General features: G+C 42.5%; 1 protein-coding gene and 1 long non-coding RNA gene across 11 annotated transcripts in view; both read right to left on the bottom strand.

Annotated features, from left to right (window-relative positions):
* LOC117561250 (protein NLRC3-like) overlaps positions 1 to 25375 on the bottom strand; it is a 79515-nt gene that overhangs the window by 20576 nt on the left and 33564 nt on the right. For 4 of the 10 annotated variants that reach the window (XR_004571312.1, XR_004571313.1, XM_034238543.1 and 1 more), the window contains exon 4: positions 22875 to 23012. The exons of 1 other annotated variant lie outside the window; for it this stretch is intronic. Coding sequence is in view for 2 of the 9 variants with exons in the window: in XM_034238543.1 (XP_034094434.1) it covers positions 22875 to 23012 (138 nt within the window). In the remaining 7 variants the exon portion in view is untranslated. Of the gene's footprint in view, positions 1 to 3899; positions 4757 to 13067; positions 13236 to 14786; positions 14961 to 15744; positions 17609 to 18211; positions 18448 to 22874; positions 23013 to 25375 lie in introns of those variants that run through there. 5 more of the 10 variants (XR_004571320.1, XR_004571317.1, XR_004571316.1 and 2 more) reach the window with 3 other exon arrangements.
* LOC117561251 lies at positions 4497 to 12130 on the bottom strand. The gene is made up of 3 exons (XR_004571321.1): positions 12072 to 12130; positions 11885 to 11912; positions 4497 to 5990 (listed from the first exon to the last, which is right to left on the bottom strand). It is a non-coding gene; the product is annotated as an uncharacterized LOC117561251 (long non-coding RNA).

The raw sequence follows: 25375 nt of genomic DNA on the forward strand, positions 1-25375 counted from the left end.
AGGAAGCCTGCCCATAGACCCGTCACTCTTCAGAGACAGACAGCTGGAGACTGAAGATGTATCCTCTTCCTCATCTTTTAAATCACTCATCTTCTCCAGTCTGAGAGATACACCAGTAACCACACACACACACACACACACATACACACACACACACACACACACACACACACACACACACACACAAACACACACACACACACACACACACACACACACACACACACACACACACACACAGAGTTAAAATACATGAAATCAGTCAGACTTCAGACAGGCCGTTCTCCATTTTGTCTGCGCTGGGCTCTCACATGTTATACTCTGAAGAATCAGAAAACAGGAAATAATAAAAGTGTACAACACTTGCAGAAGTCTCATTGGACTCTAGGACGAAGATTGTTAACCAATAAGTTATTTTCTGACATCCAGTTTGACAGAGTAAATAATAAATGTGTTAAAAAGCAGATCCTGGTGTTAACACTCACCCTGTTGTCCTCCTCGTGTCGAGCTGTAAAATGGCGTCTGGCAGTCTGCCAAGTCTGACTTCATACTTTCACTTTCAACTTCCCGCCCTGTTTGCAGCTCCTCCTCTGATTCATAACCAGCCTTATCAGCTGAAGCACTTCACACGCAGGGACTTTGTTCAGTGAGATAGAAAAAGACATGCAGCTAAAAACAAGCTCAACAAAGTAATCAAAAGGACACAACATCCACTCATCAACCTCCATAGGATATCATTAAATCTGCTTTATATAACAAACAATGAACAGCGACTTAAATAAAAACACAAGGCTACATTTAACTAATTTATAAGATGTGCCAAAATCAGGGCTGAAATAGAGATTGTACCTCTAGCAAGTGTTTTAAATAGGGGCAGAGGAAAAAGGAGAGAATCACGCTGCAGCACCTCACTGAAAATGGTTTTAAATAAGAGGGAAGTGTGCAGGGATGCTCCAATTCGTGTTCATGCAGCCCCTAAATAATGGTAATACTGATTAAAAATCATTTCTAGGGCAGAAAGTATTTTAAAAGAGAGAAAAACTATTTTAAATGGCTTAAAAAGCACAAAGTGATTTAAATGCAGTTCCAAGTCTCCCCACAGGAGGGCTCCAGGGAGCGCATCACCCGACATGAGCACAGTGCATTAACAGTAGGAAATACGATAAGTAAAGGCAAATCAATTGATTTAAAGTGCAGGGAGGCTCCGCACCAGACACAGGTACATTCCTACATCCCCACAACAGTGACACTGATGGTTTAAAGTCGTTTTTGCGGGGAAAGAGTGCTAAAAGTCTGAGAAAACTCTGATAACAGTCTGATAACAGTTTGATTGCTTCAGAGACCCAATGACACAATAAACCATTTACATCTAAAAGTATTGATTATAATTCATTTTTATGGGGAAAAGTGCAGATGAGGTATTTTTGGTATTTTGGGCAAAACACTTCACCCAACCCTTTATACAACTGCAATATATACCTGCCTGCTAAATCCTCAGAACTGTTACAGGATGTGTATTTTGTAAATTGTATAACGTTTTATTTTAATATATTTTTTATCATATAACTTTTTTTTACTTTAAATACTTTTTGCATGTAACATTATGTAACATTAAGCTGTCAGTGGCTCTTTTCTGCTGTAACAACGTACATGTCCCCTCTGTGGGACTAATACAGGTTTTCTGATCTGATTCTGAACTGCGATGCTCAACAGCTCGCTTAACGGAACTTTGACGCTGGTATCAGTTTGGTTTCCCACCAATCACGGGAGTGTTGTCGTGTATAGAAAGTGTTGAGTTATATTTCTCGCGCTACCTTACATCCATGAAGGCAACATGACAGAGGGAGGGAAGCAGGCCCGGTTCCAGAACAAAATGACTCAGGGTGCATCTGAGATTAGAGAGGGTGCAGTGGTAAAGTGCTATTGTTATAAGTGGGGAGTGGACCTAACACCCTCTAGGGGGGTCCTCACCTCCTCTAAGGGGGTCCGGGGGCATGTTCCCCCGGGAAGATTTATTTTTAAATATTGAAGTTAAAAGCATCAATCTGGTGCACTTTGAGAGCAACAATAAGAGATCTATGGATGTGCTCTTTGCTTGATTCATGCCTTCCCAGTCCCTTATCACGTACAAGAGCATGGCGCCAGTTGTTGTAGCCCGTTGTGGTGAAGGCATCTGACTTACTTGAACCGAAATGTCTACATGCATAGCAGAAGATGGCATCTTTTTACATGAATATTCCAGCCAATCTCTGTTTTGAAACCATGAGCAGCAAAATTAGCGCCTTACCCCACTGTACACGCGAGTTGGGTACTTTTTTAAATATACCTGGGCAGGCTCTGTTTTGCCGAGGTCCTCTGGGACTTGTGGGGCGCCGAGGGGTGGCGGTGTTTGGGGCAACGAAGACGGCTGCGGCTGCTCTGCCTCCGTGGGCGAGGTGGGCAAAGCCGGCGAGTCGGGCAGGAGGACGTTAGTGTCCACGACAGTGAGAACAAACGTAACGTAATGTCCCCATGATCTGAACTGTTGTTACCTGCAGTAGATGCAGTGTTACTGCTGGCGATAAGGGCTGGTTGTTTTAACCATTTTCTGATGTCCATCATTGACTGCTGTGTAAGCACCTTGCAGATGACGAACGCGCAGCGGCACAGGTCACGCGCACCTCACATAATAACGTTACTTACCGTTTAAATTGACCAAATAAATGCAGCAGACAATGTTATTTAACCACAATTACCATTTATTTTATTTCAACTAAATTATTCTTATTATTATTATCACTACTATTATTATTATTATTATATATGTAATATTTTTCACTTTTCACTTTTCAAATGAGGGTGCATAACGACTCAACTGAGGGTGCAATGCACCCTTATGCACCCCCGTAGAACCGGGCCTGGAGGGAAGTCACTCAGGATTAGGGTTGGGAACCGAAACTCGGTTCCAGATGAGAACCGATAAGAAAATGCCGGGTACCGGGTACCCATACAAAATACACAATTTCGGTTCTGCTTAACGGTTCCTAAACGCGGTAGACCCTGTATTCCAGCGGGTCCGTCTGCACCGCGGTGCTGCGGTGACCCGGTGCAATACAGGGCGGACCTGGAGAATCACAGAACGGCCGGTCGTCAGCGGGCCGTTGACGGCTGGCTCGGTACGCTGACGGCCGGCACCGCCCTTCATTTTTTTAAACGGCATCATATAAATTGCGCTGACAGGCGACAGAGGTCCACAGTTGCCCCGCAGCGATGCTCCCCCGCCCTCCCGTAGACATTTCACGAGCTCAGTCACTTCATAACACCAAAGATAGGTCGCGGTAAACACTCTGAAGTGAGGCTCCACTACACTAAAAAAGAAAAAGAAAAGGCAAAGTGTAATGCCTGTTAATAGCTTGCCACAGGCATAGCTCAGTTAAAATAAAGCACAGCTATTGTGCAATACATTTGTATTGCATGTATATTTTTTAGTAACAATTTCAGTTAAAGCTTTTAAGAATAAATATATTTTTGTTATCTAAACGTTTGACCTCTTTATTTTACAATTTTGGAATCGAAACGGGGAATCGATAAGAACCGGAATCGAAATCGGAATCGATAAATTTCAAACGATACCCATCCCTACTCAGGATGCTAAACTACTCTTTGGTAAGCCCCCCCCCCCCCCCAGGCAACATCAGGGCCAGAAGTCTGAAAGCGAAAAAAACGGTGAAACCTGAAAAAACAAGATTTGAAACTAAAAAGATAATTGTTTGGAATCTGAAAACGGAAAATCTAAAACTGAAAAAAAGGTTTCAAATATCAACATATGTATAAAAGGAGTGGAGCTGTCTTTTTATGACAAGTAATTAAGCTCGCTCCGACTTCTTTCTCTTTTTTTTTTAATCACAAAAAGCGAACTATTCAGCCAGACATCAATTTATTATAAAAGTAAAGCAAGTAGATTTTCAAGCACTTTCTCCAAAATCCAAGCACTTTTCAAACCTTGAAAACACCACATGAAATGTACCCGTACGAACCCTGTTTTTAAGACCCCGCGGACACCCTGTTAAAACAACTTCAATATAAATCTTCAGTGGATCCCTTTCAGCGGCCAGAGACACGTCTTAACCACAAATTAAAATAGCCTAACAAATATGGATTGAAGCAGAATACAAATCAAAAACATGTCATTTTTTGGAAATGCGTATTCCTATTTTTCCAGTATTATTTGTTTTACTTTTGGTCTTAACGCCGTAGTTATTGGAAATCACACATTTGGTTCAGACCCATCACTGGAAAGCCCCATGAATGATAACACAGCCACACAAACACCTGACTAATAGCTCTTTTTTATTAACAGACATCATGAAAATGTCGACAGTAACAAAATTATTTTAGTCCATTAAAAAAAAGTGGGTTTGGATTGACAAGACTCCTCCCACAAAATAACTTAATGAGGGGGAGGGTAAAATAAAGGGGGGGGGGGGTTGTGCTCCGACACGTAAATGTATCTGATATTTCCTCCTTTCCTTGTATTTTACTCGTCTTAATGCGTTAGGAAAGACCGGCTTACAGCAGCTCAGTCCCATGTGACCCTCAGACCCAGCCCTGTCGAGGAAAGGGGAATATCCGACACATTTCACACGGTATTAAAATGGGGGCGACTCAGCAGGATCAGAGTTCCTGAATGATCTGAAAAACACTTCAGAGATGAGAAAGAATATCTGACTGCACGGTTACGTTTGTCTTTGTTCACTACCACACAAGCCACACACACCTACGTTTCGTGTTTCACTGGCATCATTAAAAAGGGATGTTTGTGTTTTAAAGTAGGGTTGTATAAAAGTGTATTACCTACAGTAGATGACGATATTTCCTCTGCTTAACCTTGCCGTCAAACGAGGACCCAAAGCATTTTGTGATGCTCTCGCCAAAGCCAGACGCCATCGATAAAAGCAGTGATTTTATAAATCGCAGAACAAAAAGGCGTTGCTGTTCTACTTCTGCCTCTATCAGTTAGTTATTTTGTGTAAATCGTGTGACGTCAGTGAATCCAAACTATCTACTTTAAACACTAAAGTCACAAAATACCACCAAAAAAACCGTACTAGTTGAGGCAGCAGAAGTCGAGAAACTTCTGTGTTCAGCGATGTAAAAAATAACTGGTTTCTGACGATGGAGTTTGGTGGCTTTTAGAGAGCAGTTACTGTCGGTCATACCTGAACTATGGATATGCGACAACCCCACACACAATCTGATCTATCCCTTTAAGTCAGCAGGCTACTTTATTGATCCATTTCAGAGGACGACCCCCCGAAAAACAGGCTGGTAGGCAACACAATAAGCGAACAGAGAAACAGAAGCAGACACGAAAAAGTGAAGCACCATCAGAAAACATGATGGTAGTGAATTAAGAGAGAGGGGGGGGTTATATACAGAGGAAGGGGCTGTCAGCGTGTGCCTTTGTCAACAATACAGGTCACCATGATTACATTTTTGCAAATCCAGCTGCTTAAAGAACATTAAAGGTAAAAGGGGTTTCCCCAGGAGGAGGAGTGTGAGAGCAGGGGCTGCACGCAGACCCCCAGAGTGGATCTGAACACACAGAGCGAGAGGGAGGTGGATAGAAAACGTCAACTTGTCCTGCAGGCATGGCTGAACTCTGCTCCCGCTACCCCTCACTTCCTTTGAGATAGACACAGGTGACAAGGGTGGAGGGACATGGACAGTGTTACGAGACAAGAGCCTTATTGTAGACACTGTAGTGTGTATATATATATATTATATATGTGTGTACTGTGTATGCAAGGTGTGTGGATGTGTCTCCTCATGTCATGTGTGTGTTACATGTGTCTCCCTTTGTGGCAGCAGTGTGTTTAGGCCTCGCTCTCCCCCGCTGACGAGGTGTTCTGCACCTCCTCCTCCAGGATGGGCACGATCAGGTTGTCCTTGGACATCAGGTTGTACTTCATGACGAAGCGCGTGAACCGGTGACACAGGAACGTCTCGTTCTGTAGGCAGAAAAACAGATCAAAACAAGGTCAATCTGGCGTTCTGATTCATTCAAGTCATTTATGGCTTTTTCCTGCAGCACGTAGCACGGTTTAAGCTTTCTGCTTTTCCACTAGGGCTAGTTCCGGCTCAGGGCTACTTTTTCACCTTTTTTCTGGCCCTCCAAAATGGAGGTTCTTACCGGGCCAACAACCGGGCTGCATATGCTAAACCACTCTCGACTGCTGATTGGTCAGAGAGAATCGCTGGCAAGGGGGGGCTACAACTACAACACAATGAACATATTTAACCGTGATTTAATTGTAATACACGTTTCAAAATGGTAATTGACATGATCGTTTCGGTAGTGACTAAATGGAATGGTAAGCAGGTAAATCCCACCATTTTGAAATAAATGTGTTTTAAAGTCTGAAATTCAGTGTTACTTTAAAGGTCTCTTATTATACTATTGTTAGGCATGTATTAAAGGTCTCAGATATATAAAAAAACATGTCTATGAAGTGTTTTTCTCAAAATACCAAACAGATCATGCATTCTAGCCTCATCCCCCTCTATTTCAGCCTGTTACTAAAGTGCTGATTCTGGGTCAGTAGCTTCAAACGTTCACACTTCAACATGAGGCATGTTGTGAGTTAAGATTAAGCAATAAGGTTGAGGGAATATGATACAACCTTGAGAACAAAATACTGTGGTCACTACCGAAACACTGGATGTTTTGTAAAAAATAAAGTATATTGACTTATCAACTAAAATGAAATGATACTGATTGGTTTAATGCAATGGTTCTCAAACTTTTTCTGTCAGGCCCCCCCTTTGGAGAAGAAAATAAGTCGGGCCCCCCCAACACAAATAGTCAGGCTCAGTGGCGGCGCCAGAGATTTATTTTGGGGGTGCTGTAGGGTAGCTTGACGTTTCATAGAGGGTGCTCAAACATTTAGGGTTTCCCATTAATGTACCGGGCGCTACAGAGGAATGTTCTACCTCAACACTCCACACGCAAATACACAGTGTGACATTTACAATGAAGGCTCGAGGCATATAGGTGTAAGTAGGGGTAAAGTGCTATTTTTATAGGTGGTGTGTGACCTCACATAGGGGGGTCCGGGGGCAAGCTACCCCGGGAAGATTTATTTTTAAATATTGAAGTTAAAAGCAATCAATCTGGTGCACTTTGAGAGCAAAATGAAGAGCTCTATGGATACATCTCTCAACACCCATTTGAAACAGAACTGTAAACAGATTTACTTTTTCTTTATGGATATTTTACAAATCATTCCCCTTTTAAACTTTATTCTTGTTTCACTGTCATATAGTATTTCATACCTGTTTTCATTATTCTCTTATTTTTTATAACTATAATGATCATATAAACGTGTGCCTCGGAAATAATTGTTTACATTAATGGTGACCAAAACGTTTGAGACCCACTGAGATAACACTGAGAGAGTCCTTTAGCTCACTGAGCCTCTCAGTCTGACAGGAGAGGACTCTCCTCCACCTTGTTGTTGAAAAAACTCCTTATATCCGTTAGCGTAGCTCGCTAGCACCAGAAGCTAACAACAACGATCTCCGGTACCGGTGCGTTCTCTCTCTCTTTCGCTCGCTCGCGCACACACACACAGAGCCGAGCTTTAATGAAACACACAGACCCAGACGTAATAGTACTGCATCATATAATTTTCGAATCAATAATTTTTCAATTTATGATTTTTTTTTTTTTTATCTTTTTTTTTTTTTATAGCCATTTTTCCTCCTGGTCTCTCGTGCCCCCCCTGGCATACCTCTGCGCCCCCCAGGGGGGGAGCGCCCCCCACTTTGAGAACCACTGGTTTAATGTATGTTCAATTTCAACAATCATCAACTCTGGAATCAATATGATCAGTGTTATGCATTTTACAAAGAAAGTTTGCATTAACATTTTAGGATTTGTATAAACTTTTTTGATTTGATTAAAAATTCACTTTTATTAATTTAATTGTGAAAACCCTCAAGAAATATTTGTTAAAATACTTTTTAGAGAAGGGAAGGTAAAACAATCTTAACAGGCTAATATAATACTTGTTTACTACAGTGTATGTACTATGTTTCGGTAGTGACCATTTTTGCTAGAGGAAGAATATTCCAATACAGTCTGAAAATACGATGAAAAAAATGTACGGTTCTTTTACTAGATATGTGTAATTTAGATATGGTACAAAATATAAATGGACAAAGTTTTGGGAAAAAAACATACAACATTTCAAAACATTTCCAACCTGACTTTGGTCAGTATTGATTGTCCTTCCTCCTTATCTTCCAACCATTTGGACGCAAACTTGCATTTCCCCATAACGATGTTGATAACAACCGGCGTAAACGGACCTTCGCGCTATCAAGCAGTGAGCGTGCGATGTCCTGTTCAGATGACGTCAAATCCAACGGGATGCCATCAATAAACTACACAGAATCACACTACACACCTACGCAATGATTACATTCAGGCACGCTGTAGAATACAACCTCTTTGGACCATTTATATAGTTATTGAAAACAACCGTTTATTACTTTTTAATAGCCATAATTTTCGATAAATTGATTTATCAACTTTTAATACTTTTTACAGGGTTCTTACACCTTTTCCAAGGTCAAATTCAAGCACTTTTCAAGCATATTCAAGGTGCATTTCAAACTTATCAAGCATCTTACAGCTGTTGTAAATTACATATTTATATACACATACTTATCCTCAAATGATTATTTCCCTACCTCACATTAAATCAGATGTTCTTTATGCTATGAACAACCAGATGTGTGTTTCGTGATAGCATTCTACATGAGGATGATAAATTAAAGAAAAAGAAAACGAAGCGTAATATTTCAAAATGAGTGACCCATCTGTAAGTAGACTGGGCATCCCATATAACCTGGCTGAGCCAATATACAACAATCAGCCAAATAACTTTTCAATACATTCTTTATTAACATGTTGGAGGTCCTTAGGTTGGCAGTGAACATAAGGCTCTCCCAGGTTAGGCCAAAGGGTGCATTATATGCACACATATACTGTATCAACTCAAAGGTGAATTCTCCTTCACATTGAATCAGAGATTATGCAAATCAAATCAACTTTCAATCAGTCTTTGAGCTCCTTGAGTTGAAAAAGCAAACAGAAAACCTGCACAGAACACTGCACTGAAGTCATTCAAGGTCAGGCTAATAAGCATACAGCCTATAAAGCCCCTGTCACACTGTCCCGAAATTGACACCCGATGGACACACGATAAAGGAAATGTTCAAATTCGGCTCTGATCGTAACAACATCGCGCCATTCGTGAGAGCATCTTAAGCCATCGTATGACCGCCGGTGGAGTTTCTCAGGCTCCGGCAGCAACTTCGTGAGCGGCAACTTCGTAAGGCACTCGTGAGGGCATCTTGTCGAATCGTGTCATCTTCGTGTTATCATCGGTGCCATCGGGCATTCGCCCTCACTCTGATCGGGGCGAATGCCCGATGGCACCGATGATAACAAGATGCCCTCACGATGGCCTTACGAAGGGCACAATTGACACACAAATTCAACACGAAAATGAACCTTCTCAAGGTCCTTCGGCTATTTTTTGGCATGCCAAAGATTTTGCCACCGCTCACGAAGTTGCTGCCGGAGCCTGAGAAACTCCACCGACGGTCATACGATGGCTTAGATGCCCTCACGAATGGCCCGATGTTGCTACGATCACAGCCGAATTTGAACATTTCCTTTATCGTGTGTCCATCGGGTTGTTTTATTGCACAACAAAATCATGTAAACATATTATGTAAATAACCCAATTTGTGTTCTGTGAAACTGAAAAGGATATAATATATTATTTTGAAGGCGAGTTGACAGGAAGTTGTTGTTGCTATGGAAACAACAACATGACGGAGAAAACTTAATATCTTCTACATATAAAGACGGAGAAAGTAAAGAACAAAGTCTGAAGATATCAGTACAGTATCATAGTACTGTAACATAATTGTTTTTGTTACTTTCATTGCAGTTGTATGTCTTAAATGTAATGTAAATGTTGCCTTCGTGTGGTTCGGGGCCATCTTCGTGCAAAATTCACAATTCCATATTCGTGTGTCCATCGGGTGTCAACTTCGGGACAGTGTGACAGGGGCTTAAGGGAGGGTCTTTCAGTTCCTTGAGTTTGTCCGTTAGCTGTCTCTCCAAAGTCTCCAGATGTCTTTCCTTTTCCTTAGCAGCTCTTCCAAGGCCATTGGGCTTGGAGATGAAGCTTAGTTTTCTTTTTATGCAACTGTGTACTTCTACTCCACTACAGTTCAGAGGTACATGGTGTACTTCTACTCCACTACATGTATTTAATACCTTTAGTTACTTTACAGATGTGGATGAATGATGTGAAATATAATCAAGTGTTGTATCAGACTTTAGTTCCACCTGGAGTAAATTCACAAGCTACCCTGCAGTATACAAAGCCATTCAAACTAGCTGCACCTTCACCAGCTTTGAGAACACTTTCATGATCAATCATTATAAAACATATCATATATATTATTCTGAAATGGAGCCTCAGTGACCTTTGAGATATCACCCTCTTTCAATCCCAAGAAAACATTCCTCCTCAAAGACACATTCACCTCCGACAGACTTTCACTTGTGGACTAGAGTTATCCTGTGGATGAACTCAAGGAACACTATCTCCACCTACAAGACCCTTCCCTCTTTCCCAAAGTGCAGCCTCTCCTACTAATAGGTGCAGATAACTTTCACCTCATTACCCCAACCAAAAGAGTCTCTTTGGGTCCACAGGGGGCACCAATAGCCCTCCAGCTAGGTTCAAATAAAGATCTCACTCCTCACCCATCAGTGCATCCACAGGAACGCTCCTTCATACCTCAAGGAACTACTCTCCTCACAAACCTCCAACCTCCATTCTACAACCAACCATCTACTTCCCCGTACAATTCCCCCCCCCCCCCCCCAGGACCAAACTCCGCACCATGGGGGGGCTTTCTGTTCACCTGTGGAATTCCCTCTCAGACAAACTGAGGACTCCACAGACCACTGACTCCTTTAAGAAGGGCCTAAAACCCTTTCTTTTTTTAAAGCCTTTTATTAAACTTGTGTTTCTTTAAAGAATAAGTATATTATGCCCCTTGTAACACTTTGAGATTACTTTTAGCAATGAAAGGTGCTTTACAAATTAAATGCATTATTATTATTATTCTTATCATTAGGTTGGACACTCCAAGGGCCCCCCTATTCAGGAGCCATCGGATGCCCCCCAGAGTCTCTTCACCCCAACTGGAACCCCCGATGCCGAACTCAGTCGTCAGGTGGAAGAACTATGGCAGATAGGTGTCCTCCCCTTTCAGGAAGAGCAAGGCATCACCAGATCCAAGCGCCCCTCCAGTCCAGTGGACCCCCTTCCAGCAGCTCATTGACCGGGTCCTGCGTCCCACTCTCAGTATGCAGATATCCGGATGACTACATCGTTCAAAGTGAGATGTTGGGGCAGGTGAAGGCGGGGCTCGGAGCTAACCTGAAGAAGAGTGGGTTGGGGTATCTGGGGTCGATGGAGTCTCCTCACTGGTGCCGGGATGGGTGGGAGGTGGTGGTAGGTAGCAGCAGGAGTATGTGCAACACATCTTTCTTCTCAAGAAAAGCTTTAAGTACAATGGATTGTTTTTGTTCATTTCATATTGAGGAGAGCTAACAGGAAGTCTCTCATCAGCTGCAGCATTCTTCTTTATTTTCCAAAATGCCTCCGCGCTCCTCTTCACGTCCCAAACTCGCCCCGTGATGAAGAAACTGAGAACAAATCAAACCTGAGCTTGCAGATTTGTCTGGAACACCAGAAGCACGTGTTGAAACCTCAATAAATAAACTTCACACGGTACGACCTCTCACCTTTCTGTGTGTCTTCACTTCCTGTCACCTGAGAGGAGAGAGAGAGAGAGAATGATGATGATGATGAAACAAAGAGAAACAGCTCAAATGATGAAGAGAGAAAGAAGAGTGTTGTTTTCCTCTGAGGTCACGCTCCATTAAAGAGTTTCATATCTGGATGAATGGAGGATATGGTTTCAGTACTCACAGGTCTTCTGGATCGTGGCTCTGAACGTCTCACCTCTGATCCTGTAGAGACGAACACAATCCAACAGTTTGAGATCCAGTTTAAAATAAGTGTTTGTTCTTTGAGTCAGCTTCAGAGTCCTGACCTCATGCTTTACATCCCATCATATCTCCTCTGCAAACACTACGACTGCCACAGCTCTTAGCTGCATGACAGGAAGTAACCAGTCATTGGTCTAGAACAGGGGGTCCACACTTTTTTCACAGAGGGCCACATACAGAGAAATATATAAAGCTCTGGGCCGCTCTCTAGAGGAATGTTGTCTCATGAGTTCAGTTATAAGTCAGGAAACTCACATGAAGGTGAAGGATGCTTGTTACTTGAAGATGCTTTAAGAAACAAAGAGCTCTCAGCTCTCCAGAGGGTTTACTTTATTCTGTCAGCAGCTCATTCCTTAAAGCAGGAGCTTCACATTGATTATAATTACAGGAAGTATGAAGGTTTATTTCACGCTTGTTATAACAATAAGTTATTGGGCTTTTTTCTTATCAAGTTAGATTTGTTAGGAAATGTTTTCAGCTTGAATTGACTGCATGTATTTTAAAGGTGGGCTCATTAACACATGAATACTACTGTGTAATATATGTGTACATATATATTTAAGAAGTACAAGACAAGCAGAAGTTTCATGTGTGGGCCGTATTTCATTATACTTTCAGAATTTGCTGAGGGCCGCATTTGGCCCCCGGGCCGCAGTTTGGACACCCCTGGTCTAGAAACTAAAAACATCCCATGAGAACAGACTACCTTTCCCGCTCTTCTGTAAAACCCCATATGTCTGATAGAGAGTTGATACTAAAGTGTGGCTTTGCATGTTCAGCTGGCCTTCTGTAGTTGATGGAAGAATGGAAGAGCCTGCAGTCAGTGGGTAACATCACTGATCTGTTTCCCCAGTGAGAGAAACACCTCCCTGAGTTTCATACAATACTGCTGAACCAGTAGAGACCCCTCACTGACCAGAGGGTCTCCAGTCTGCAGTCTGGACTCTCCAGAAGATCTCTCAGCAGCTTCTCTGAACCCTTCAGATCGTTGTCTCCCAGGTTCAGAACTCTCAGATGGATGTTGGACTTCAGAGCTGAGGCCAGAGCAGAACAGCTGATCTCTGACAACCTGCAGTGCCTCAGTCTGAATAAAGAGAACATGATGTAACTTTAGAAAACAATGTTCCTGTTTGAAATCACTCCAGGTTTAATAATCTGTTCAGAGTTAAACAGCGTTTCAAAGGTCTCCTATCAGGCTATCTCTACGCATATATTATGGGTCTCAGATATACAAATATATAAAAACATGTCTATGATGTGTTTTGCTCAAAATACCAAACAGATCATGCATTTTAGAAATCCCTCAGTTCCAGCTGTTAGAGGAGAGCAGGTTCGGGTCCTTAGCTTGAACAACAAAAAAAGGAGGTGGAGCTAATGCCTGATCAGAATTCTACCAGCAGAAACTCAGCTAAATGCTACCGTGATGAAACTCCATATCATGTTCCAAACCACATCAAGGATTCTCTCTGAAACAGGATGGAGCTCAAACTCTTTCTCTCTCAGGTTTACCACGAGGTGAGTTCCTTTTTACTTCCTGCTTCTTCACACACATGCTCTCTCCAGCACAGGTTAGCTCTGAGTGTTAGCATGCTAATGTAAACACAGACCATATTACTTCCAGAACACGTCTCATTGTTTCTGACAGCAACGTTTCTGATTGGCCCGTTGGTGTAAAGCCCGCCCACATTTTAGTAATGGCGTCATGACGCAGCAAATCTGGATCAGCTCCGTTGTTCCCCCCGTTTTTAGAGATGTGGGAACGGAGGAAAGAGAGAGGGGTTTGTTTCCTGACACTTTGTGAGTCTCCTGACACCGGGGACACATGGTGATGGAGAGAAGACATCACAAAGTGACTTTTGCATGATAGGAGACCTTTAATGTCAGAGATGATGTAGAAACAATCCACTGATGATCTGGAACTTTAACTTTGATCAGATGTTTATCAACTCCTTCATCTCCCTCACAGCTCATCAGTACTGACAGCATCTCCACTGACTCATGGAGCACAGAGTGAGTCAGTGGAAGCTCAAACACTCTCCCTCACACATTCACCTACTCTTTGTTATTCTGATCAATATTCAGTCTTTAGCAAAAATGGAAAAATCATTGTAATGTATTTGTAACAGAGGTGATCTCTGGGGCCATAGATCTCGGCCTCCGTCACGGATTGTGTAGCTTTGTTGGTGGCGAAATGTAGGTAGTGTGTGTGTCTGTATGTGTTTTAGTTTGTCTGTCTCTGTTTGCTGGTTTCATGTTAAAAGTGTTCCCCTTCCTTGTCTGTGGCTGTTGATTGTGTGCACCTGGTGCCCTGTGTTGCCTCCCCCCCCCCCCCCACCTGTGTCTAATTGCTGATTAGTGTGTATTTAGGGTCTGTTGCCCTGTCTGTTTTGAGGCTGGGAGTGTGTGTGAGATCCCTGTGGTTGGTGACGGTGTGCACATGTTCGGCAGGATTGAGGCTGTGAATCTTTGTGTCACATGTTTATGAGGTAATAAATGCCCACACCGGCTTGTATTTTGAACGTTCTGCCTCTGTCTCCTTCCTTGGTCGGGCCGCTCAATTGTCAGCTTCACAGTATTTTTTTCAAATTCAGAAAATGATAAACACAAACAGATGAAGTTCAGTCAGTGAACTGACCTGAGAGCCTCCAGTCTGCAGTTTGGACTCTTCAGTCCAGAACTCAGCAGCTCCACTCCTGAATCCTCCAGATCGTTGAAACTCAGGTCCAGATCTCTCAGATGGGAGGGGTCAGACTTCAGAGCTGAGGCCACGACTTCACAGTGAGTCTCTGAGAGTCCACAGCGAGCAAGACTATAATAAAACATATATTACAACATGTGTTAAAAAAGAGGAAACATAATGACCTCAAGCATTTGATGAAAAACATATTTGACATGTTCTGATTGAGATTTGCTGTTAGTCCATTTTATATATAATCATATATGATAGAGTGTAATGAGTTGTCAGTGTGATCTGATCACAGGTCTGTGCTCCTGCTCTCACTGACTGTTACCAAAGAAACAGAAATTAAATAAATCACTTGACAATATTAGAGATGTACATATTTAAATGTTGATTAATATTTAGATGTGAATGATGGATGTTTTGTCTTCTCTGAGCATCTGGAAATGTATTGTGCACACAAACACAGTTAACAAACCAATAAAGTTTCAATATTTTAAACTGAATACCATCAGATGTTCTCACTGTATGAGTATTAAGACATAACTCTGGTATTGGTGGGATATGATATAGATCTGATTTTAAACTCTAAAACATTGTGATAAAAACGTGTGTGTTTAATGATAAAGAAACTACTAGAAAGTAATAATAACTGATAACTGTAAGTCCTGCTGTGTGGTTTGATCACATGCTGAGAAACCTCTAAAGTCCTTCATGTGTTTGACATGTCGCCTCCATCACTCAACATGAAGAGAGGAACGCTTCAGTTTAACTATTATTATAAATAAATAGAAGAACAGTGTTGGTTTATTTTGCTCTCAGTATTTAAACAGCAGAAATGTTATAGTGTTTATTTGAATAATTAAACTCCTGATCCACATTAGTTTATAAAGTGAATCACATCTGGACTTACTGTGCCTTCCTGCAGTTCCTCACAGCTGGAATCAGTCTCTGTTTCCCCTCATCTGATGTTTTGTACTGACTCAGGTCCAACTCATCCAGAACCTCCTCTGACATCTGCAGCATGTAGGCCAGAGCAGAGCAGTGGATCACAGAGAGTTCCTTCTCTGATCTGTTCTCTGACTTCAGGAACTCTGTGATCTCCTGATGTACTGAGAGGTCCTTCATCTCTGTCAGACAGTGGAAGATGTTGATGCTCCTGTCAGGAGAGATGTCACCACTGTTCATCTCCTTCAGGTTCTTGATGGCTCTCTGGATGGTTTCTGGACTGTTGTCTGTGCGACCCAGCTGGCCTCTGAAGAGTCTCTGGATGAATGTTAGTCTGTTGTCTGTGCGACCCAGCAGGCCTCCTAACAGACTCTGGTTGGACTCCAGAGAGAGGCCGTGGAGAAAGCGGACAAACAGGTCCAGGTGGCCATTTTCACTTCTGAGGGATTTCGCCATGGCTCCCTTTAGGAAGACATCCAGGGATGGGTAATCATGATCTCTGTTATACCTGTTGTTATAGTCTCCCTGCAGGAAGTCCTTCAGTACCTTTGTGTCTCTGTTGGTGTAACAGTGGAACATGTAGACTGCAGCCAGAAACTCCTGAATGCTCAGATGAACAAAGCAGTAGACTGTTTTCTCAAAGATCACACTCTCTCTTTTGAAGATCTCTGTACAAACTCCTGAGTGCACCAAGGCCTCTGTGACATCAAGACCACAGCGCTGCAGGTCTTCTTGGTAGAACATGATGTGTCCTTTCTCTAGCTGTTCAAACGCCAGCCTCCCCAGCTTCAGAAGAAGCTCCCTGTCAGCCTCCGTCAGCTGCTGTGGACTCGTCTCATGTCCCTCTTCATACTTCTGCTTCTTCCTCTTGGTCTGGACCAGCAGGAAGTGTGAGTACATGTCAGTGAGGGTCTGGGGCAGCTCTCCTCTCTGGTCTGTAGTCAACATGTGTTCCAGAACTGCAGCAGTGATCCAGCAGAAGACTGGGATCATGCACATGATGTGGAGGCTCCTGGAGCTCTTGATGTGAGAGATCATTCTGCTGGACAGGTCTTCATCACTCGATCTCCTCCTGAAGTACTCCTCCTTCTGGGCGTCAGTGAAGCCTCGTACTTCTGTTACCCTGTCCACGCACTCAGGAGGGATCTGATTGGCCGCTGCAGGTCTGGAAGTTATCCAGACGAGAGCCGAGGGAAGCAGCTTCCCCCTGATGAGGTTTGTCAGCAGCACGTTGACTGAGGACTGCTGTGAGACATCAGACACAACCTCACTGTTTCTGAAGTCCAGAGAAAGTCTGCTTTCATCCAGGCCGTCAAAGATGAGCAGCACTTTGCAGACAGCCAGCTGCTCTGCTGTGACCTTCTGTAAGGTTGGATGGAAAACATGGAGCAGCCTGAGAAGACTGTACTGCTCAGCTTTGATCAGGTTCAGCTCCCTGAAGGAGAGCGGGATCACCAGACTGACATCTTGGTTTCCCAAACCCTCGGCCCAGTCCAGAGTGAACTTCTGCACTGAGAAGGTTTTTCCAACTCCAGCGACTCCGTTGGTCAGGACCGCTCTGATGAGAGTGTGTTGGTCAGGTGAGGCTTTAAAGATGTCCTGGCACTTGATTGGAGTGTCATGGAGGGTCTCTTTCTTGGAAGCTGTCTCCAGCTGCCTCACCTCATGCTGGGTATTAACCTCTTCACTCTGGCCTTGTGTGATGTAGAGCTCAGTGAAGATGCTGTTGAGGAGGGTTTCACTTTGATCAGTTCCTTCAGTCACACGTTCACATCTCCTCCTCAGACTGAGCCTATGTTCATCTAAAACCTGCTGCAGACCACATTCTGCTGGAAGAGAAGGAAACAGGAGAGAATCAGGAAATGCTTTTGAGAATATAACTGTAGAGGAAACTTCTGTGTAGCTATGCAGTGGGAGTCACCGACTCAGGAAGGAGACACGGGAAGAGCAGTAGCTTTGATGTCAAACACATGATGGTTTATTTGGAGTTAACGGCCGGAGGATTCACATCACAAGTCCAAGAGTCAGAGGTTCTGACTTCACGGTAGAGTTGCCACGTCAATTCTGAAGAACTCTACCCCAGACCCATGTATTTAGCTAGTTCAGAGAGCATCATCAACATGCTGCATAACAAGATAGAATGATAACACCTCTATCAGCTGACGCCAACAGGCAGGAACAGGGAGACAAAACACTGAGAGCACAGCAGCCAAGGCCTGTGCTCAGTCAGGACAGTTTGAACTGATACACTGGGTCAAAGTTATGGGCCTTGGAAAATATTTCCCCAACAATAACAATAAAACTTATAAAAACAGACTGAGTTTAAATGTTTTATAAACATTTTAATGTCTTTGTTCTTCAACAGAATACCTAATAAAAAAACAAAGGAACCAGGAAGAGGAATAAGACGCTGCATGAGTTCGGCCTCTTACCTCGTACAGAGCTGGTCTGACTGGCTGTCTGCAGGCCAGCTCTGGTTATGGGTCTTTCTCCACACTGGGGACAGGAGGGGTCTCCTGATGGAGGTCTCTGCTCCCAGTATGAGGTGATGCACTGTCTGCAGAACCAGTGTCCACAGCTGGTAGAGACTGGATCCTTCAGGACGTCCTGACACAGAGCACAGCTGGACAGCTGCTCCTCCACAGGAACACCACTCTTCCTCTTCCCTCTGTGGAGAGGAACACATCCTTTATAGCACTTTGCTTCAGAGGGGCTGATTCTCAGCAAAGGTACAACAAGTGGGCACTTTCTAGTTTGATCTTTAAAAAAAGGTCTATATAATATATACCCTTGTGATCAGGAAGATAGCTTACAGTTCACATGATCATAAAACCAGAGAGCCTCCTGTCTGGATTCATCACCCAGAGGAGCACATGTTCCCTGTATCTACACACACAGCTGTATTAACCTGGTTCACTATAAACCCAACTTAAGAAAATGCTGCCCCACAATGCCTTGCAGCCACAGCATTTGCCGTCACTCAACAGTCGGCCGTTCACGGAAACAACCGATTATGACCGAGAAATTATATCATGAAAGTTACGGTGCTTATTAAGCATTTTAAAACGTATGTGGTAAGTTGCCAAAGTGCTTTGTTCTGAACGTTCATCAGTATTATAATCAACAAGAGAAATATGAACGTTAGTTTTTACTGAAATGATCAAATAAAGTCAACATTTCACAGTCTTTACTGAGCTGTGTGGGGTTTGTTCAACTTTTAAAAGATGTTTGAATGGTGATATACACAGTGATAGATGTTAAGGACTAACGTTTATAATAAATCAAGGTCAAGAAATAAACGATAGGGTTAGAACTTAGGAGCTGATTTTTGGACTATTCGACTGCAGCCATGGTACTGACACCGGGGGTCAGTTTATTCACCTGCAAGAAAAGGCGCTAGCGCGGGACCGTAGCAGGATGTGACGCATATTTTAGTTGACCTAATTAAAACCGTTTTGTTTTTTATTTATGTGTCACAGTATCACCTCAAAATACAAGATACGAAACATTTTCAACCGTGCAAGAAAATATAAATAGTCCTACAAATACTTTTATTTTATCTCCTTCTTATTTTTGTCTAAGCTCAAGGGAGCCAGAGCATGCGGCTCGAGGGCTGCGGGTTGCCGACCCCTGGCCTAGTGGTTAAAGCACGTTATTGAATTATTGTTTTTATGTGTTATATTTGATGAAAAAAATATTTAGAGTACATACTTTCATTGGAGGAAAGTAGAAGGTCAATGATAGAAATATAGAATATAAAAAATCAAGAAGATACTATAAGTGATCTCTACAATAAAACAGTTAAGTGCAGGATGCACAAAGATATTAATAGGAGGAGGTGCAAAACAGAAAAACGAATGAACCTTTATTTAAATAATACTTTAGATTAAGGTCTTCTTTTAAATAAGAAAAAAGCTTTGGGGGTATCTATCTACAGATAAATATTAAGCCTGACAAAGTACTTAACGTCTAATATATTGCTTTCCTGCAATGTTAACTTTGTTGAAGCACTTATTTTAACTGATATTATACATATGAATTATACTCTTATGTATGTAGATAGAATAAGAAATGTGCAGAATATGACAGTTTAATGGTGGAGGTACACACATATTGATAGATGTCTTGTAATGCACTGTTGAGGAACCTCAGCTGCGACCCAAGTTTTTCATTCATTGCATAACTACACCGTAGTTGTGTGTATGATATGTCAATAAACCTTAGAAAGTCTTGAAATCTTGAAAGGGATGTGCAAAATAGCCATAATATACAGTCTTTAATTAACTATTAGTAGAGAATAACGAGTAATGAATATACTTTATTACTCGTTTCCATTCATGTCAATTGCAGATAAATGTTTAGTCTTCTCAAGCACCAACTATCAAATATCTCTCCTGATTGTTGGCACTTGACAATCACCTTCCCTGAATGTTACTCAGGTGTAACTAAAGTCTGATTTAAGGGTTGTTTATATTTCACATAATTAATCAGAATCTGCAAAGTAACTAAAATAAATGTAGTGGAGTAAAAATACCAGGTTAACCTCTGAATTGTAGTGGAGTAGCATTACAAAGTAACAATGAGCTGTTATGTGAGTATATATTAATGCTGCTCATTATGGACACAAGCGATTTTCACCCATTTATTAATTATATGTTTTACATTTGATAACACCAATGTCGATTCCAGTTTTGGATAGTCTGGCGTGGTTTCGTTCCATTTCAAACAGCTGTTTGACGCTCGGCGTAACCTTGGCGCACTGCCACTCCAACATCCAATCCCAGAGCTTGAAGATGAATCACGGGGACAGTAGTCCTAAACGATAGCTGGGGATTATGGGTAGTGTAGTGTCTTCGGCCATCCTAAACTCAGAAATGTTTTTCGGATTTCATATCGCATTAACACCATATCCCTACATGCATTGCGGCTAAAACATCCAATCAGCAAGCTTAAACAACAGCTGAGGATCTTGGGTAATCAGTTCAGTGGCTGTGTATCGCAATGATGCTCGAAATGTCCCTTATAGGCCTATGTCTGTTTCCGGTTATTTTTATTTTGAAATTCAGTTCCTGACGGACGCCAAAAAAGCACGAGATTATGGAATTAAACAAATAAATAAAAACAAGGATAATTGTGTGTTATTGGTGAGTAAATAACAGTGTGTTATTTAGAAAAGAATAACAAATTAGAAGGAAAAAAATACAGATTTCAGTATTCTGAGGCTCTGAGCCATTTCTTTTCCTCTCAGACGACAAAAAAAGTCTGACATTATACGATTTAAAATTAAAATAATAATCGTGGCTTGATATTGAGTAAGAACATGTTTTTATGAACCCAACAGCTTCCGGTCTTCCAAGACCCGAATGGACAAAAAGACGTGCTGCAGGCTACCAATAGAAATACATTCCTTTTAAAATCGTTCTGTGTGACACGAAAAAAAGGGGAAATCGTGTTGGTGAACACGAATCAATAGATTAAATGTCGTGACTATAACACGAAATGCCGTGAGACTGGGTTGAATAAACATCTGGAAAGGATGCCTAAATAACAACAGAATGATACTGATTTGTAAAAAGCCTGAGTTAATGCTTTGTCAGGTCTGTCTCCAACACAACGAGCATAACATTTTTTAATTTTTTTTCTGAAGAGACCGGTTTGATTAAAGCTAGGCTAACATTAGCTGCTCCATCAACACTCAGAGTAACTTCATGAAGTCATAAGTACAGCAGTGAGTATATTGTTAGCACCACAGACAGTCTCAGGTTTATACAGGAACATGAATAACCCTGATTGAATATGAGCTCAGCAGGAAACCGATGGACTGTCCACTTCAAGTAGGGAATGAGTCCTTACCCCAAGTGAAGGAGTTCAAGTATCTCGGGGTCTTGTTCTCGAGTGAGGGAACAATGGAGCGTGAGATGGGCCGGAGAATCGGAGCAGCGGGAGCGGTACTGCAGTCGCTTTACCGCACCGTTGTGACGAAAAGGGAGCTGAGCCAGAAGGCAAAGCTCTCTGTCTACCGGGCCATTTTCGTTCCTACCCTCACCTATGGTCATGAAGGATGGGTCATGACCGAAAGAACGAGATTGCGGATACAAGCGGCCGAGATGGGTTTTTCTCCGCAGGGTGGCTGGTGTCTCCCTTAGGGATAAGGTGAGAAGTTCGGTCATCAGGGAGGGACTCGGAGTTGAGCCGCTCCTCCTTCGCGTCGAAAGGAGCCAGTTGAGGTGGTTCGGGCACCTAGTTAGGATGCCACCTGGGCGCCTCCCTAGGGAGGTGTTCCAGGCACGTCCAGCTGGGAAGAGAGACCAAGGGGTAGACCTAGGACCAGGTGGAGGGATTATATCTCTTCGTTGGCCTGGGAGCGCCTTGGGATCCCCCAGTCAGAGCTGGTTGATGTCGCCAGGGAAAAGAAAGTTTGGGGCTCTCTGCTGGAACTGCTACCCCCGCGACCCGACCACGGATAAGCGGGAGAAGATGGATGGATGGATGGATGAATATGAGCTGCTGTAGAGCTCTGCTCTCCTCTCTGATTGCCCTCAGACCGTCAGAGACCACAGGAGCACAATCTCAACACTGACAGCTTTTGTAACAGAGCGTCACTAACTTTACACTCAAGTTGAAATGTGTCACGCTGCACGAATACGCAGGTGACATGAATTTAACATCTTCACTTCCTTCGTGTTGCCAGGCATGGATCTGGGTCTTTGCATTGACTCTACATGTGATTTCACAAAACTCTGTTTCACCTGCTAATGCTAAACACAACCAGCTCACCAGGTTATCACTATTATTAATAAAACATCTTAAAAAGACATATCATAGATATGCCCAAGTAGATAAATAATGTTTTGGACAATATATATAGTTTTTAAATCAGTATTTGTCAACATTGTTGCTATTTAAAACCATGTTATACACAGAGACAATGATAATATAATTGCATATTAAAATATCCTTAGATAACGTTAGCTTACTCTGCTGCGTGTTTCCTTTACAAACTGCTCACATGATTTTCATTAAAGAACAGTTACATATATTAGATTACATCAAAACTGGATCCTCTTCAGGTCAGGTTACAGTAGAAACTCTTACTTTGTGTCTGAGGGTCCAGGTTCATTACTGAAGCCTGGAGGAAGCCAATGCATAGACCCGTCACTCTTCAGAGACAGACAGCTGGAGACTGAAGATGTGTCCTCTTCCTCATCTTTTAAATCACTCATCTTCTCCAGTCTGAGAGATACACCAGTAACCACACACACACACACACACACACACACACACACACACACACACACACACACACACACACACACACACACACACACACACACACAGTTAAAATATATGATATCAGTCAGACTTCAGACAGGCCGTTCTCCATTTTGTCTGCGCTGGGCTCTCACATGTAATGTAACTCTGACGAATCATAAAACAGGAAATAATAAAAGTGTACAACACTTGCAGAAGTCTCAATGGACTCTAGGACGAAGATTGTTAACCAATAAGTTATTTTCTGACATCCAGTTTGACAGAGTAAATAATAAATGTGTTAAAAAGCAGATCGTGGTGTTAACACTCACCCTGTTGTTCTCCTCGTGTCGAGCTGTAAAATGGCGTCTGGCAGTCTGCCAAGTCTGACTTCATACTTTCACTTTCAACTTCCCGCCCTGTCTGCAGCTCCTCCGTCTGATTCATAACCAGCCTTATCAGCTGAAGCACTTCACACGCAGGGACTTTGTTCAGTGAGATAGAAAAAGACATGCAGCTAAAAACAAGCTCAACAAAGTTATCAAAAGGACACAACATCCACTCATCAACCTCCATAGGAAGTCATTAAATCTGCTTTATATAACAAACAATGAACAGCGACTTAAATAAAAACACAAGGCTACATTTAACTAATTTATAAGATGTGCCAAAATCAGGGCTGAAATAGAGATTTTATCTAGCAAGTGTTTTAAATAGGGGCAGAGGAAAAAGGAGAGAATCACGCTGCAGCACCTCACTGAAAATGGTTTTAAATAAGAGGGAAGTGTGCAGGGATGCTCCAATTCGTGTTCATGAAGCCCCTAAATAATGGTAATACTGATTAAAAATCATTTCTAGGGCAGAAAGTATTTTAAAAGAGAGAAAAACTATTTTAAATGGCTTAAAAAGCACAAAGTGATTTAAATGCAGTTCCAAGTCTCCCCACAGGAGGGCTCCAGGGAGCGCATCACCCGACATGAGCACAGTTCATTAACAGTAGGAAATACGATAAGTAAAGGCAAATCAATTGATTTAAAGTGCAGGGAGGCTCCGCACCAGACACAGGTACATTCCTACATCCCCGCAATAGTGACACTGATGGTTTAAAGTCGTTTTGCGGGGAAAGAGTGCTAAAAGTCTGAGAAAACTCTGATAACAGTCTGATAACAGTGTGGTCAAAGTTTGATTGCTTCAGAGACCCAATGACACAATAAACCATTTACATCTAAAAGTATTGATTATAATTCATTGTTATGGGGAAAAGTGCAGATGAGGTATTTTTGGTATTTTGGGCAAAACACTTCACCCAACCCTTTATACAACTGCAATATATACCTGGCTGCTAAATCCTCAGAACTGTTACAGGATGTGTATTTTGTAAATTGTATAACTTTTTATTTTAATATATTTTTTTATCATATAACTTTTTTTTACTTTAAATACTTTTTGCATGTAACATTATGTAACATTAAGCTGTCAGTGGCTCTTTTCTGCTGTAACAACGTACATGTCCCCTCTGTGGGACTAATAAAGGTTTTCTGATTCTGATCTGATTCTGAACTGCGATGCTCAACAGCTCGCTTAACGGAACTTTGACGCTGGTATCAGTTTGGTTTCCCACCAATCACGGGAGTGTTGTCGTGTATAGAAAGTGTTGAGTTATATTTCTCGCGCTACCTTACATCCATGAAGGCAACATGACAGAGGGAGGGAAGCAGGCCCGGTTCCAGAACAAAATGACTCAGGGTGCATCTGAGATTAGAGAGGGTGCAGTGCTATTTTTATAAGTGGAGAGTGGACCTAACACCCTCTAGGGGGGTCCTCACCTCCTCTAAGGGGGTCCGGGGGCATGCTCCCCCGGGAAGATTTTTTTTTTAAATATTGAAGTTAAAAGCATCAATCTGGTGCACTTTGAGAGCAACATTAAGAGATCTATGGATGTGCTCTTTGCTTGATTCATGCCTTCCCAGTCCCTTATCACGTACAAGAGCATGGCGCCAGTTGTTGTAGCCCGTTGTAGTGAAGGCATCTGACTTACTTGAACCGAAATGTCTACATGCATAGCAGAAGAGGCATCTTTTTACATGAATATTCCAGCCAATCTCTGTTTTGAAACCATGAGCAGCAAAATGAGCGCCTTACCCCACTGTACACGCAAGTTGGGTACTTTTTTAAATATACCTGGGCAGGCTGTTTTGCCGAGGTCCTCTGGGACTTGTGGGGCGCCGAGGGGTGGCGGTGTTTGGGGCAACGAAGACGGCTGCAGCTGCTCTCCCTCCGTGGGCGAGGCGGGCAAAGCCGGCAAGTCGGGCAGGAGGACGTTAGTGTCCACGACAGTGAGAACA

This window comes from Gymnodraco acuticeps, unplaced genomic scaffold, assembly GCF_902827175.1.
Source record: "Gymnodraco acuticeps unplaced genomic scaffold, fGymAcu1.1, whole genome shotgun sequence".
NCBI lineage: Eukaryota > Metazoa > Chordata > Actinopteri > Perciformes > Bathydraconidae > Gymnodraco > Gymnodraco acuticeps.